This window comes from Phalacrocorax aristotelis, chromosome 1, assembly GCF_949628215.1.
Source record: "Phalacrocorax aristotelis chromosome 1, bGulAri2.1, whole genome shotgun sequence".
NCBI lineage: Eukaryota > Metazoa > Chordata > Aves > Suliformes > Phalacrocoracidae > Phalacrocorax > Phalacrocorax aristotelis.
In genome coordinates, this window is record NC_134276.1 from 65,472,973 (window position 1) to 65,487,471 (window position 14,499).

Below are 14,499 nucleotides of genomic sequence, written 5' to 3' on the forward strand. Positions count from 1 at the left end.
GAGCCCTTTTTTCTCATTCTGGGTAAATGTAAATTCTACATTATCTTCTCCTGAGCCAACATTTCACAGTGTAGTTGTGGTAATATTCTTGTGTAGTCAATAGGATATTTTGAAGGAAATCGCACCTCCCTCCCAAAAAAAGCCTTCCCACCCCTCCCATGAAATTTACATAGAAGCGAGTATGAAGGATGAAAAAAAAATCCAAAGAAGAAACTGTTACTTACTTTTTAGTATCTAGGAGAATGTTGTTTGGCCTTGCCAGGTTTCAGTTTGACATCTGCAGATACAAATACACAAAATAAGCATAATATTGAGCTATAGATTTTGTCTCCAGAGTAGGTAAGTAACTGAAACAGCTTTTTGGTAGAAGTGGGAATTGGAATATATCGTGTAAGTTTTATGAGCAGGAATTATAATGCTTCTACTGTTTGACTTTTTCAGGTGTTTCTTGTGTGCATTGGGACATCTTATTTGCAAAACAAAATAAAAAAGGAGGTCTTGCAGGCCCCTTCTTTTCTCTTATGAGAAAATATATTCAGGCATTTTGCTAATCAAAAATATATGGGTGAGAAAGGAGATTATCACTAATAGTTGCCTATCAGTTTTTGTATCCACAAAGAAGGGACTGATCTTTTTTCTAAACACCTCTACCATATTTTAGATTACCTGCCTTGACCCCATTGCAAATAACAGAAATTTCACTGAGGTCTGTACATAGTTCTGTTATGTCAGATCCTCTAATATATCTTCTTTATCTGGTATACTCCCTATAACAATCTGCTTTACCCAAGGCTTTTACCAGTGGCAACACTGATCAGTGGGGAGCAGAGAGGAGAAGGCTCAAGGGGGAGGTTAAGTTTTGAAATCTAAACTTTAAAGTGAAATGGGTCAGTAAGAAAGCTAGTTCCCATGGGCTTTTTCTTGACTGAAATAGAAAGGAAATGGTGGGTGTTGCATCTGACCAAGCAGTTAGCAGTAAACACTTCCATCATCAAATGCAGCTCTTTTTCCAGTTTGCAAACCTCTTATCCATTCTTCTTACTTTTAAGGAAATACCAGTCCAGTCCCGAGAAGCAGTTCTGAAAAATTGCATAGCAAATTTCCATATTTAATACTTCCAAATGACTGAAAAAGTACAGACATTTGTCTAATAGCCAACCCTGAAAACTGAGCCAGGGCTACTGGACTAGACTTACCCATCAGCATGTATGATAAAAGCCGTGTCAGTCAGTCTGCCAACACCAATAAACCTGTGCAAATCCATTCCTTTCAACTCATGCTATCAGTGATAGCTCCATATTTCCAGTTCTTGGTATATATTTCTAATTGCAATTTAGTAAATAATTCTGCAGGAAGAACTTAAACTTGGCTCTCTTTCTTTCTCTGCTATATTTGATTCTGTGGGCGCAACAGGATTAATAAAAGGCCTTTAAAAACTGTCACCAACCTCACCCCTCCCAAGGGAAAAAATAACCCCTCCCAGGATCTCGGAATGCATAAGAACCAGGTCAACAGGTTATGGCTGCGAACAGCTATTCTTCAGAGGAAAACTAACTAACTAATTCAGTTTATAAATGCAGTTCATACACAACCAAGCATTTTTAAGTAATTATAGAAAACATGAAACTGGGATAAAATATCAGTGGTTATGCTTACATTTCGGGAAACCCTGGCACTGTTGCACTGCACTGAACAAATATAGACGATATAGCCATGCAAATGTCTGTATGGCTGGTTTCTGTCAGTGCCTTCCCCACGAGCAAGGCTAATGCAATTGCATTGCTGCTGGTTCAAAACCGAAATCTTTCCTACACTGGCAGGTTGGTTTGTCCTTAGTGCAATAGATGCAGATGAGTTTTCAGAAAACCTGGATGCGTATCTGAAGTATATTTTAGCAACTTTTAAGGTTTACCAATCACTAAGAATAGTATGTTCTTAAGCAAGTTTCCTGAGTCTGCCAATTTACGTAGGTGAGTAAACTAGACAGGTCAAATAACTGGCGTGGTTTATAAATAGACTAAAAAAAAATCTCCATATATAGAATAGTATCCAGACTTTCTATTGTTTGAAGCTAATGATATCACTATTTGGATGTCTTTCCAGAACTAAAACTGACTAGACTTCGGAAACTAAAAGTAGTTAAATATAGAAATTGCTACTTTAATGAGTGGATGCTGGGTTTCATTATTATGCTACTAGTATGTGAACAAATGCCTTTCTGTTCTTGGGGATGGGAATGGGTATTTATTCCAGTAATATAAGATATTGAACAAAAGCCAAATTCAGACTAAGGGCTGACAGTGTCTTTACCCTCATTCCTTTATGGAAAATATTTTTGAACCACTGTGCAGTGTAACCGCACATAGAATAGAATCATGGAATAGTTTGGGTTGGAAGGGACCTTTAGAGGTCGTCCAGTCCAACCCCCACGTATGAGGTGATAACACTGTCCACTAACTTGTGCCTTGCATGAGCCTTTTCACTTGTACAGATCAAATACGAAATCCACAGTGGTTTGCATAAAATAAAATAATAGAATAAAAATTAAAAGATTGTTCAACTGTGCCTTTCAGCATAGCTTGTCATCACAGACTCCCTAACAAGTGATTATGTCTACTTTGCCAAGTCAGAGTACTTTCTTCATCACCGCTAACTAGAAAACACTTCTTCTGCCACCTGCAATACTACTTTTTAAAACCATCAAATAGCTTCTGTGGAAATGAATTTAATTTCTAGGGTTGGGGTGCTGGGAATAAGGGCTCATGTTAGGATGTCCCAGCACTCTTACTCTAAAGACCACCATCCTTTGAGATGAAGAATGCTATGTTGGGTGCTAGAGGAGAGTCTGTAGCCTCATAGGAAAAGATACTAGGCTAAAATAATACGCATCTCTAAAAGCGTGCATTTACAAAGATGGAAGCCAGTTTAACAAGATACCGAAACACATTTTAAGTTGCTAATCCAGATTTTCCTTCAGCTACTTCTGCATCTTCCACCTTTCTTTCAGATGTAGCTATAAATTCCTGTTTGAACAAAGAGTCAGTTGATATGAAGTCACCTAAATTCAGGCATCTACATATTCACAAGGTGTACAAGTTCTCATTATAATCAGGGAAGCCAATGGGCTTACCTTAACTAATAGTAATAATTAATATATGTACTTTTACTTACCTTTATTAATACATTTCCATACATTTCCAGCTTCAAACTCTCACTAGACTCATACTGGGGGGGGGAGGGGGCGAAACTTCCTGCAAGCAAACCTGATTCTTAAGTTGGTAAAACTGAAAATGGAGTGCTCACGAGCAACACTTTCATTGTCCTTCTGTAATCATTGTGGGCCATAGGGGTCAGCTGATGACCATGTAACATTTGCCCCTTTGAGGATATAAGAGATATTTTCAACCATGGCTGCACAATCTTCAAAGACCTTGGTTTGTCTGCAGCCTCACCTCTCTCTTGCTAGCATATGCTCAAGCCCTAGTTGATGATTAAGACAAAAATTATTATTAGGCAACTAAGTCACGTGTCTCAAATAGGGAAGTGCCAGAGGACATTGTTCTTCTTCCGCTAGATGCAATTTTGTTCTAGCAAAAGCCCTCTGCATCTTATCCCTCCTTCATTAGCTCCTGAGAGCTGGAGCACGTTCATGCACAGCTGCTTTTTAGGATTCCCTTTCCCATGGCATTACAGATTCTTCAAAAATAAGCAGAGGTGATAATTTTTTCTGTAGTAGCAACTGGTTTTTATTGTTAGACATTTTAAAATGTTTTAACTGGATTTTCCCATCTTATATTCTGGTTGCTTTCTTCAGATAACATATAATCATCTCTGTGAGGGCAAAAAAGGCAAAATGCAGCTGAATCCAACTTCATTACCTGTAAAATATCAGACTGCCATTCACTGACTTCTTGACAAAAACTGTGTCATAGCATATTCTGCTTGCTCAGAAGTGAGTTGTTTGCAAATAACCTCATGTTTGGTGAGTGCACAAGACCCCTGGAAAGTTATTCAAGTATCTGTACTGTATATTTAGACAGCTTTTAAGATATACTCTCTGCCTGAGCCTCTTAAAGACCTTACTTTTTTTTTTTTTAATGCCTGCTATATCACAGCAGCTCCTTCTGGATTCCATCTGGTTTGCTGGGTAAATATGTGTTTGGATGAAAGCCACAAAATTAGAAATGCTTTTATGAAAATGTGAAGAGTAGGTTCACACTGTATCATGTCTGGCTTCTGCAGTTGTTACAAGGCAGTGTCTTGAGACTGCAACAAGAGAACTTTTTCATTTGAAGAGGGGATGGTAAATAGTACCTCAAATAAAGCGAACATGTGGAGATGTGAAGTTTGAATTTGAAATGAAATTATGCAGCTGTCAAATCAAGGTCGTATGTCAGAAAGTTCATATAATAAAGAATCACAGAATAATAGAACTGTTTAGGTTGGAAAAGACTTTTAAGATCAACAAGTCCAACTGTTAAGAGCCACAAGCCAGCCTGTAAGAGGACAGCCTTTTATAGCTTAACTTCTGAGAGGGACAGAATTCATGTTTCCCATTCTTAGCTTCAACATAACTTGCTGAGACGCACAAGTTTCCATCTGCTGGGGTCTTCTCAGCATCAGAGACTTTGTATTCTCTTGACCATCCTTCCCTCACCCCAAACATCGAGCACAGGCATCCCAGTCCCTGGGAGCAGCACTGCTTTTGGATACTCCTCCTCTGTTGATGTTCCCATACCCGTCAAGACACAGAATCAAAGCAGGCTTCTTGCTTGCTTGGTGACCTACCTCCCAATTTTTTGTATCCACTCCTTTTGTATCCACTCCATCATAAGAGAGAGGCAGCATTTGAAACTCCGCACCAATCAATAATTCGCAACTGATTGCCACAAGCATCGCTATTCTCATTGCATCGGGAAGACTGCATTAGGCAGTTGTCAAGAGACCACCTTTTTCTTAACGTGGCTAGGGGTAAGTCTCTTCATGTTCCTCCTGGGAACAGATTCCTCCTCCAGGTTTTTTTCTTACTGAAGGATGTGTAAATACATGGCTCCCCCTACTTTTGGTGGGAAGTGTAAACATTCATATGATATTGAGGTCACGCACTAAATTATTCCAGTTGCCATGCATCCAGTCTAGAAAAGGTTCTGGCTCACATTCAAATATGAAAGAAAGAATTATTTCTTAGGGAAATAATTCTCAGAGCAGTTGGAGAGAGGATCCACACCCACATCTTTTCCTTCCTCTCTGAATATGCCAATTTCTCTCTCCCTTTCCCTCGCCAATTAAGGTCTTCACAGTGGTCTTACTGTCCAGTGCACTAGTCGCTACTGGATTGCAAGCAGGCGCTTTCAGACGGCTGGCTCCCTTCCTTGGCATCGGAGCTCTGGGGACAGAGCGTTTTCCAGACCAAGCCTGATACTGGGCAATCCAGGCTTCCCCCGCTGACAGTGTTCTCCATATTTGTTTTGAATGGTTGTTTATAGATGTTTCTAGAGAAATAGGTTTGGCATCCAGGCAACAAATGTTTTTGGCTCTTCAAGGAGTAAAATGCTGGTTTTGAGCAAATACAACTGTGCGGTTACATTTGAAACCAATGAAGTTCCTCTCTGTCTGGTTCATCAACAGCAGGAGTACCCCATCATACTCCTACTTTATTTTTTTCTCCTTTCTTTCAGAGGAAGCAGAAAATTACTGTTTCTAAGTCAGGGCCTTATAAACCAAATTTGAAATTAACATGAGTTTCAACAGCTGAAGGTCAAACATGGAATCAGAGGTCCATACTGGAGGTGTGGGCCGGTCTGGTCTCCCTGGCAGTGACTCGGAGGGCTGCCTCACAGGCAGGCCAGGAATCCCCTCAGGACCTCCAGGCTGAAGTCTCATGTGAAGCATCCAAATGTGCTACTGGTTGCCACACTGCAGAAATGTGCGATATGTCACCACCCCCCGTTGTAGCTCAGCTTTTCAGCAAGCTCCCAGACCTTCTAAAACCTCTCTTGGTGAAACTTAGCTGGCTAGGAGGGGCCACTGCGATTGATGGAGAGAACAGAATGGGTCTTGTCAGGACAGAGGTTAATGCACAACTGCAACATAAAACTTTATCAAAGAAAATGTCAGTGCGCAGAGTCTTTTGATTCCAGGTTGCAATATTTTTGTTATAATTTCCGTGATTTTTTTTGAGCTGCATGTAAGGAAATGGCATATATTTCCTGGTCTTTCTGTACTCATAGAACTGTACTTTGAGGTCTGTCCTCTGCTTGCCTTTGTTCTTTGTCCGAATACCAACCCTTGAAGTGAAGGTACTTGAATGGGCATGCAGAGATAATGATTACACAAGCGTGGCTAAGATTAGTAATAAATAAATCATTATTGTGAAGAAAAGTTTAAAGAGAACTCCATATATGTTTCTGGTTTCTTTAAGAGTTGGGCTGAAAGAAATTGTATTTAAGTCAGAAGCAGAACTCTATGAATTCCTGGAAGAAAAGTTGTCTTTTGTTGGCTGAAGATGTACTAACATTAAGTAATATTGTTTTGGGACAGAAAAATTATGAGAAACCAAGAGGGCCAAGATGATTTTGTGTTGGGACACCCACATTTTATGCTTGCTATTTCACATACGTAAACATGAAGAGGTGTTTACACTATGCAAATATACAAGCTTTACAAACATAGATGGCAATTCCTTGCATGTTTTTGCCTGCTTCTGTTTAAGTAGAGTTCCCATTCCTTGAACCACCAATCTTATATTCATTCCAGCATAGTCACCCAACAATATTAAAAGGAGGGTTGGAGAAGTCCCGTTTATTGCTTTCCTCATTCCCTTTCTCCATCCATTCGAGGCTAGTTCACAGCCTGCTGGTTAAAGCTTTCCCAGGCTCAGATGCGTGGTTGATATCCTCCCTCAGAGAGACGCAATTAGGTCTTCCATTTCCTAAGAGACTGTGCTGGCCGCTGTGCTGTTGTTTGCAATGAATGGAGCAGAGTAAAGCTGCTCTGCTCAGTCGTCCTCTACCCCATCATCTTTTCCAGCTCTATTTTAAAAATAAAGGAGCTGTAACCACATTTTCCAGTAGGTCAGGCTCCGTGAGCTAGACATACTCATGTGGGCCCCTGTGGAGATATCTAAGCTGGTAAATAAAAGAGGGCGGAGAGTGAATTGCAGATATTAATCTGTTCTGGACTGCTCTGTCCTGGTCTCTGCAAGGTAAGTCTGCACGAGAGATGCCTCTGTCTGAACCCTGTGGACCTAGGTCGATCTGTGCCACTTGCCCATAGAGCTGGGGGTCTGGCTCCAACCCTTCATGTGTGGTACTTTCTGCCCGGTTTTGAGATCCCAGAGCAGGTCTGCTGGAACCCAAATGGCTGGGGCAGCACATACTTGTATGTGTGACCAGAAGCAAAACTGCCCCCCTGCCAGCAGGAGGAGGAGATGGACAGAGAGTTTTGGTGCCTCCAGGATGAAGTGGAAGCTTTGTAGAGGGGGCAAATCCAACTCTCCCCCTTTAGACTGGAGATGTCAGATGTAACTTATGATGTTTGCTGGTTAAAGAATACCCCACTGAGAACCTAATAATGCTTAAATTGGCTAAGCAACACGCCACTGTTACTAGTAATGCATATAAGAATCAAGAAACACTGAGTTACAATTCTATTGCTTATTGTTAATATTAGTATTCATACAACATTACTATAAAGAAATGCTACATATTGCCCGAAAGGGCTATTTATTTGCAATTTTATTGCCTTTCCTCCTGCAACTGGTACTCAGATATAAGCCTATCCTTCCTTACAAGTTTATCCCTTCTTACACCACCTTCCCACAGCAAGTCTTTCAGGGACATGCCTGATGGAGAAACCTGTAGGCTCTCCCGAGGGGGCTCCCAGTGGGCTTGTGCCCGCAGGTCAGCATCACCGCTTCCTGCAGGTGTCCCCGGTCTTGATCTTAGCATATCCTCACTGCTTTTGTTCTTCACCTAATTGGATACCCTATTCCTCTTTTTTATCTTTCCACTTTTTTAGCACCCTTGCACCTTCTTTTCTCTACCTATACTCCTCTCAAATAAACAACCTACCCCTAGTTACTTTTTCCTTATCGGTCCCAATTTTGTTATACTCAAAAGTTGGTGTTTCTGACACTATTACCTAGGCAATTTTACCTTTCCAGTGGGCTTATTGAGACAGCTTTGCCTCCAGAGGCTGCCTTCTCACTCTGTGGTTCATGCTGGTTACATTTCATTTATATTACACATTTTTGGACAGAGTTATCATACTTTAGCCTTGACTCCCCAACCTAATTCTAATTCAACAGTACCTCACCTTATGCACAGACAGCTTGCATACCATATAGCAATGGTGTAACCCTTTTTGTGTTTGTGCCATATGTCTGCTCTTAACTAGTTTTCCTCACACTTCGTGTTCCCATCAGAGGCCACAGCTAGCCTTGAGGATGAGATTTGGATACTTAGCGTAAGATTCATCTCACCTGAAACCGGACACCTGTGCTGTAGACACATCTCAGCTAGTTCCCCTAGGCTACCTTTCTAATCCACTCACCCTTCTAGGATGAGATTTATCTCAGATGTCTGAAATAGATCTGATGAGGTTCTATTGATGGTCTATAATAGGAAGTCAGTGCCTATATCACAGAAATCTTTGATTATATAAACCCCACTGCTAGACTCTGCCGAGGCTCTGGACGTTTTGGAGTGGAATTTGGGATTATCCAAAACATGAGCAAGACCTGGAATTGAAGGCTTTTTTCAGCAAACAACTTCAGAATTGGCAGCTATTGCCAGTCTTCCAGCTTGGTTGCACAAATCCTAGAACACCATTCTGCTGCATACACACTTTTAACCATTTAACTGCATATTGAGCCAATCAGGAGATTCATCTCCCTGTCCTTAGACTTATGCTGGGGGTGGATGTCTGCATGTAACTAGTTGTCTCCACTCACCTTATTGGCGAAAAGGTGCTTTCTGGGAGAGCCACAGTTGATCAGTTTAGATGCCAGTATTGGGATGGAGTGAATCGTATCCTAGGACTGATTGTTCTCCCCACTGACCAAAAAGGTATTTCAGGCACCTGTGTCCTATCAAAACAATGGCATTAGGTTGTCACCATTGGTGTAATGTCCCCAGAAATCTGTTTTCCTCAGGAAATAAGTACTTGTGGTACTTCAAATCTACATTGTGTGTTGCTAAATTTTAAACTAGGCTTTTTGCATTTTAATTATTGACTAATGCATGTCCATTTGATTTCCCTTCATCTCAGCTGTGTGCCCATGTGTATAATTGTTTTTGACAAAGTTTTACAAGGCTCCTTAACAGATTTATTTTTCATCATTAAAGAACTTTTAAACCATAATGTTTTATAATGTAACTTCCCAGTAATGTCAGATTAAATGACAGTGCAATGATCTGCCTTCAAGAAATAATAAACATTCGTAGAAAATGAAGTAGAAAATGTTACATGTGACTAAAAGCTCCAGAGTCATCCCACTAGCAGTCAAAAAGTGAAGAAGTGGAAATTAGGCAATAAGGACAACCCAGAGAGATATATTAGTGCTGGTGTCAAATGTTTTCCCTTTATGTTCCCTACCTTTGGAGAAGCCTTCCTGACTTTTCTCTTCATTATCTGAAGGATCTATGTGCATAAAAGGACATAAAATGAGAAATTAAAAAAAAAAAAGCTTCCTAAAATTGTGGAAGAAAACAATTGTGTCCCCACATTAGCTGCTGGTATTGTTATAGCGTGCAAATTAAAATGTTGGATGGTGGATAGTACACAAACAATAGGCCTTGAACTTCTTCCAGTCAAAAACATATTAGCAGCCTCTTTTTTTTTTACAAGTGCATAAATATCTTGCCATAGTTCTGATTCATACTCTGTTTTCTCCTTCACAACAGTTTACCAAATTTAGAGACACTCTGCTGATTAAGAAAGAAACAAACTTATTGTTCTCCTTGTTGTTTTCTCAGTAGGCATAATCGAAAATTTGCATGATAAAATTACTGTATCTGTCAGTCTGTCACTTTTAGGATGGGATATACTGTTAGTTACAGCCCCAACCAAAACAGCTCTCTAAAATTCAGAGTTGATTCTTATATTAGTACACTGCTCCTTAATGAAGACCTGCATCTTGCAGAGGAATATGCTCAAACAGGCTGTATATCTGCATGGCATCCACAAATATGAATAGAGCTATTCTTAATTTCCAGGTAAGGACTGAGGAGGAAACTCTGTGAAATAAAGAATACTGAGCCAGAGATGCACATTTCATCTGCAAATAGCTTAATAAGAAAAAACCATGGAGATAGTGTGTTTGTAACCATCCAAATATTTAACTAAAAGATGGACAACCTGAGCAAGCTGCTGGAGTTTATAAAACTGTCTTGGTTTATTATTTCCTCTAAACAATAGCCTAAACATAAAGCAGAGTTTGTAACATGACGTGGAGCACTGTTACATCCGTGAAATAATTTCCTGAATCAAACACCTAACCTTTAAATAGCTGGGGGCATGGTTTCAGTTCTGTGGAGCTGTTTTATCAGTATGAAAAGCCTACTGGTTTAATTAAATGTGAGAATTAAATAGAAAGCTGAAACAAAAGTGTTGTAATATATAAAAACAGTTACAATACAGACATGAACCCTCTCATGACAAGCATAAGAACTTGTTTTGGGAACTTTGTATTACTGCTTGCCCCAAGAGTCTGTTGTACAAGTATGACCAAAGGAGGACTTAGGCGATGCCTGGCACCTGCTCCACACCTTTAATTCGTTTGGCTCCTAGGGAGGAACCCAAAGCCTGGAGCTGCATTTTCAGGTTCTCAGTGGTGTAATGGCAGAAGTGGATACCTGAGAAATGGGACCCAACAACCCCAGGTGTTGAGTAGGGGATTGCTTAGAGCTACATGAAAAATGCTAAGCATGGCAGTGTTGGTCCCTCTCTGTGTTTTAGTTCCTTGAGTCAGGACTTGTGGCAGGAACAGCAGCATTACTGCCTTTTTAAGCAATAGCATAGCAGTTCAGAGCACCCATCTTGTTTTGGAGGCTTGTTTATACACGTCATCCCACTTCCAAGAGATGACATGCTCAAGCTATGAAGGGAGCTGGAAGAGTGAAGGGACCCTTTTCCCTGCCACAGTGCAATGAAGGATTCAGCAGGGTTTTTCCAGCCAGGAGGGGAGAAAGTAACATGGAGCCTGACTCTGTACCCTACAGCTGGGGTGCCTTGAGGTTTTATCTAAGGAGGAGTGGATGTGAAGATCAGCAGCTGCCCTGAATGAAGGGCTGTGGCTCCAAGTCATCCTTCCTGTAGCCACTAGACTTCAGTCCTCTCTCTTTTTCTTCTGGCTTTATTAAGTACTCGCTGTGGGGCAAACCAAGTTCAGAAATAGCCACAAGAAATCCCTTCCTCCATTCCCAGATTACTTACTAGGCTGCTGGGGCACTTTCAGGGGTTCAAAACCCTGGGCTTAGGTGAGCCGCAGGCTGGTCTTCACAGTATCCCTAATTATTAAGTTACAGTTTAAAAGTCGCACCACAGCATGCACAGCATCTCTGCCGTTCAGATTTCTGAACAAGAGTGATTGTGGCTGCTGCATTTCGTGCAGGCAGTGTGTGCTAGGTGTAATCTGAGCTCGCCTGCCTGTTGAAGTCCATCCAAGGATTTGCATGGAGTGGTCCATATTTTGTGATCCATGTATTTGTGGCCCAGGCCAAGGTTGTTCTGGACAGGCAGGGGAGATGTAACTGCAGCTATCTACTTAATCTAGGTCTGACTTCTAGGTCACAGTGGTTGATTGCTTGCAAGTTTTAGGTGCCTCCAGAATAGGCAGCCATTGAAGAGGAGGGGGCAAGAGTTTGGCTTATGATTTTGAACATGATACCTATGTCTTCCTTTATGTCCACCCATAAATATTTTAAAATACAGCAATGATTTAGAGCACGCATAGAAGGATGTGCTGCATTGTGACCTAGGACTTAGTGTATGTCCCTGAAGAATCCAAGCAGCTGCGCTTCTGTGATACGATATCTGTTGCATGTGTCAAAGAGATGCGTGAGATACTGCTCAGCATGGAGCTGCAATGTTTTGAAAATGTGGAGGGAAGTTAATAGAGTAACATTAAATTTCTTGATGCTGATCTCCAAGAACTGGAAAGCCACTCATGGCTGCACAGATTAAAGAAGATTCAACTGGAAGCCATAGATCTGATCCTGTTTTTTGCTTGGGCAAGTTCCCAGCGAGTCTGCTGATCGAAGCTGATTGTGCTGTGCCAGGTATTGTGGTTCATACCATCTAACAATTCGTTTTATGTGTGTTCTGGTTTGCAGGGTGGAAAGACTTACACGGGACCATGTGGAGGAAGAGACTGCAGTGGAGGATGTCAGTGTTTCCCTGAAAAAGGAAGCCGTGTGAGTAACATTTTTTCCTATAAAACGTTCTTGATGGTAACCAGTTCAATGTTGTTTGCTATAGCTGGATACTGCTAAGAGTATACAAACAATTATTCTTTTTCAGGGAAAAGTTATTGTTGTTTCATCTTACTTCCTCAAGAGCTTCTAGATTTGAAGAAATACTTTGTTATGAAATATAGCATGTTCTTCTCCCAAAGATCAGGGCCAAGGGACCTGACAGCCATGATTTGCTTATTGGATCAGAATTTTAGGGACACTGTGTGCTAGAGCATCAATGGATTGTGGGACAGTGCTAAAAGAATATGGACAAAATCACTCAGTAATGTTCCTGAAGTCTTTATAATGAACGGGTATCTGATGAAAAGGTACTTCATGAGCGTGGTTTCCATTAAAGCAGAAGGGATCCCAGCCTGCAAAACCTGAAATCCCTGCTGGAAGGGAACAGCTTGGGACTTCTAGTGTTAGGTTGTTGCTGATAGTCTATTCTTTGTTTTGGGGAGTAGTGAGGAATGAGGCAGAGGAAGGGAGATGGGGTGGAGGGGATTGGCCACCTGCCGCAAAGAGCTCCGTGAAATAGGGCAGTTCCTATCCTGTATGGCTTGGAGCCCTGGCTGGCAGGCTTCTCCTGTACAGCTTGGTCTTCTGCAGCTGAGACGGTGACTCAGCCTCTTCCATCCACCCATCTCTAAGAATAGGTCAGGCAAGAGATGTGGCAGGTCATATGCTCTTTCTGCTATCACAAACCTCTTAAGATTTTTTAGTTCTCTGTCCTTCCTCCACACAGCAGGCTGACAGTTCCCATTCCCATTGCATTCCTCAAGCTTGACTCCACGTCTGAGTGGAGGAAGAGGTGGTAGGAAAGTCACAGTGTAGGTGGGAGGCAAGGAACACTCTTGTTTACAGCAGAAGTCCCAGTGTCTCCATGGAAGTCAGATGATCCTGGGATTACCGTGCCATGAGGACTGTAATGGTTATACTACCATCCCCTGACCATGATCTGCTCACGGTCTGCTTTCCATTACAATAACCTAATGTCAAACCGATGAAGCTGAGGACAAACAAGCCCTCCCCCAAGACACCGCTCCTGGTGGAGCTCCCTCCAGCTGTTACTGCCTCACCCACATCATCCAGCCCATGAGGTCTGGCGAGTGCCTCATGCCATTTCCCTGCAAGGGCACTGGAAGACAAAAACTGATGCTGTATGGAATGGCTTCAAGTATGATGCTACTATGTCTTTTTTCAGTGTCATTTTTTTTTGGTTCCGAAAGCAAAGCATGGGTGAACTTGTTCTCTGCTAGAGTTGGTGAAATTAGGGATCTGTCGAAAAATTACCAACTTTTGTGGCTGAAATATTTTTCGTGTTCCTTATTGACTGAATAACCCTTGATTTCAAGTTGCCAAGCCTGCCAGAGAAAAGAGGCAGCTGAACAAAATTAATTGCATACCTTAGAAAAGCTGATGTTAAATTATGTAAATCTTAAATTACCAAAGCAGAGAATCAGTCAGGTGCCGCTGATGAGAAGCTCCCTGTGAGTTGCTTAGTATCTAGATTGGGAGATAAGGGCAGATTTTATGTACTCACTCGCCGCTCTCACTATGGTTTATCTCAGGGAAGTAAGTAACCCCAGTAACTAATCACACTGGCCTCCGTTTAAATAGACACTAAGTAAGAGAAAAGGAGGATGTTATAAAATGTGAATTATATTTTGCTGCTCTGGTTAATTGTGCAAGATATGAAGGAGTATTGGGGAAAGTGATTTAAAGAATTTTATAGCACTTCAAAAATTGTACTTTAATGCTCTGAAATTATATACCTCATTCTGATTCAGCTTACACTGTGTGTATTTTGTGTCTGCTGGTCTCTTCAGATGTCACAACCTCTGCTAAACATCTGGTTTAAGGAACAAGATTGGCCTTTAGAGACTAGTCAAATTTGGCATAGCTTCTGGTCTCATGCTAATCCTCAATGGGAATATTTATTTTCACAAAACCTCTGTAGAATCTGGCACGACACACATTTTTCTGTTTGAGGTGACTCATTACATGCACAATAGGCATATTGCATGTTTGCACTTGTAAG

The 14,499-nt window shown here is 41.3% G+C and overlaps 1 protein-coding gene across 2 annotated transcripts in view; it reads left to right on the plus strand.

Moving 5' to 3' along the window:
• Positions 1 to 14,499, plus strand: part of COL4A2 (collagen type IV alpha 2 chain) — a 149,359-nt gene that overhangs the window by 30,151 nt on the left and 104,709 nt on the right. For both annotated transcript variants that reach the window (XM_075090759.1, XM_075090769.1), the window contains exon 4: positions 12,336 to 12,416. In XM_075090759.1, coding sequence (XP_074946860.1) covers positions 12,336 to 12,416 — 81 coding nt within the window. The remainder of the gene's footprint in view (positions 1 to 12,335; positions 12,417 to 14,499) is intronic.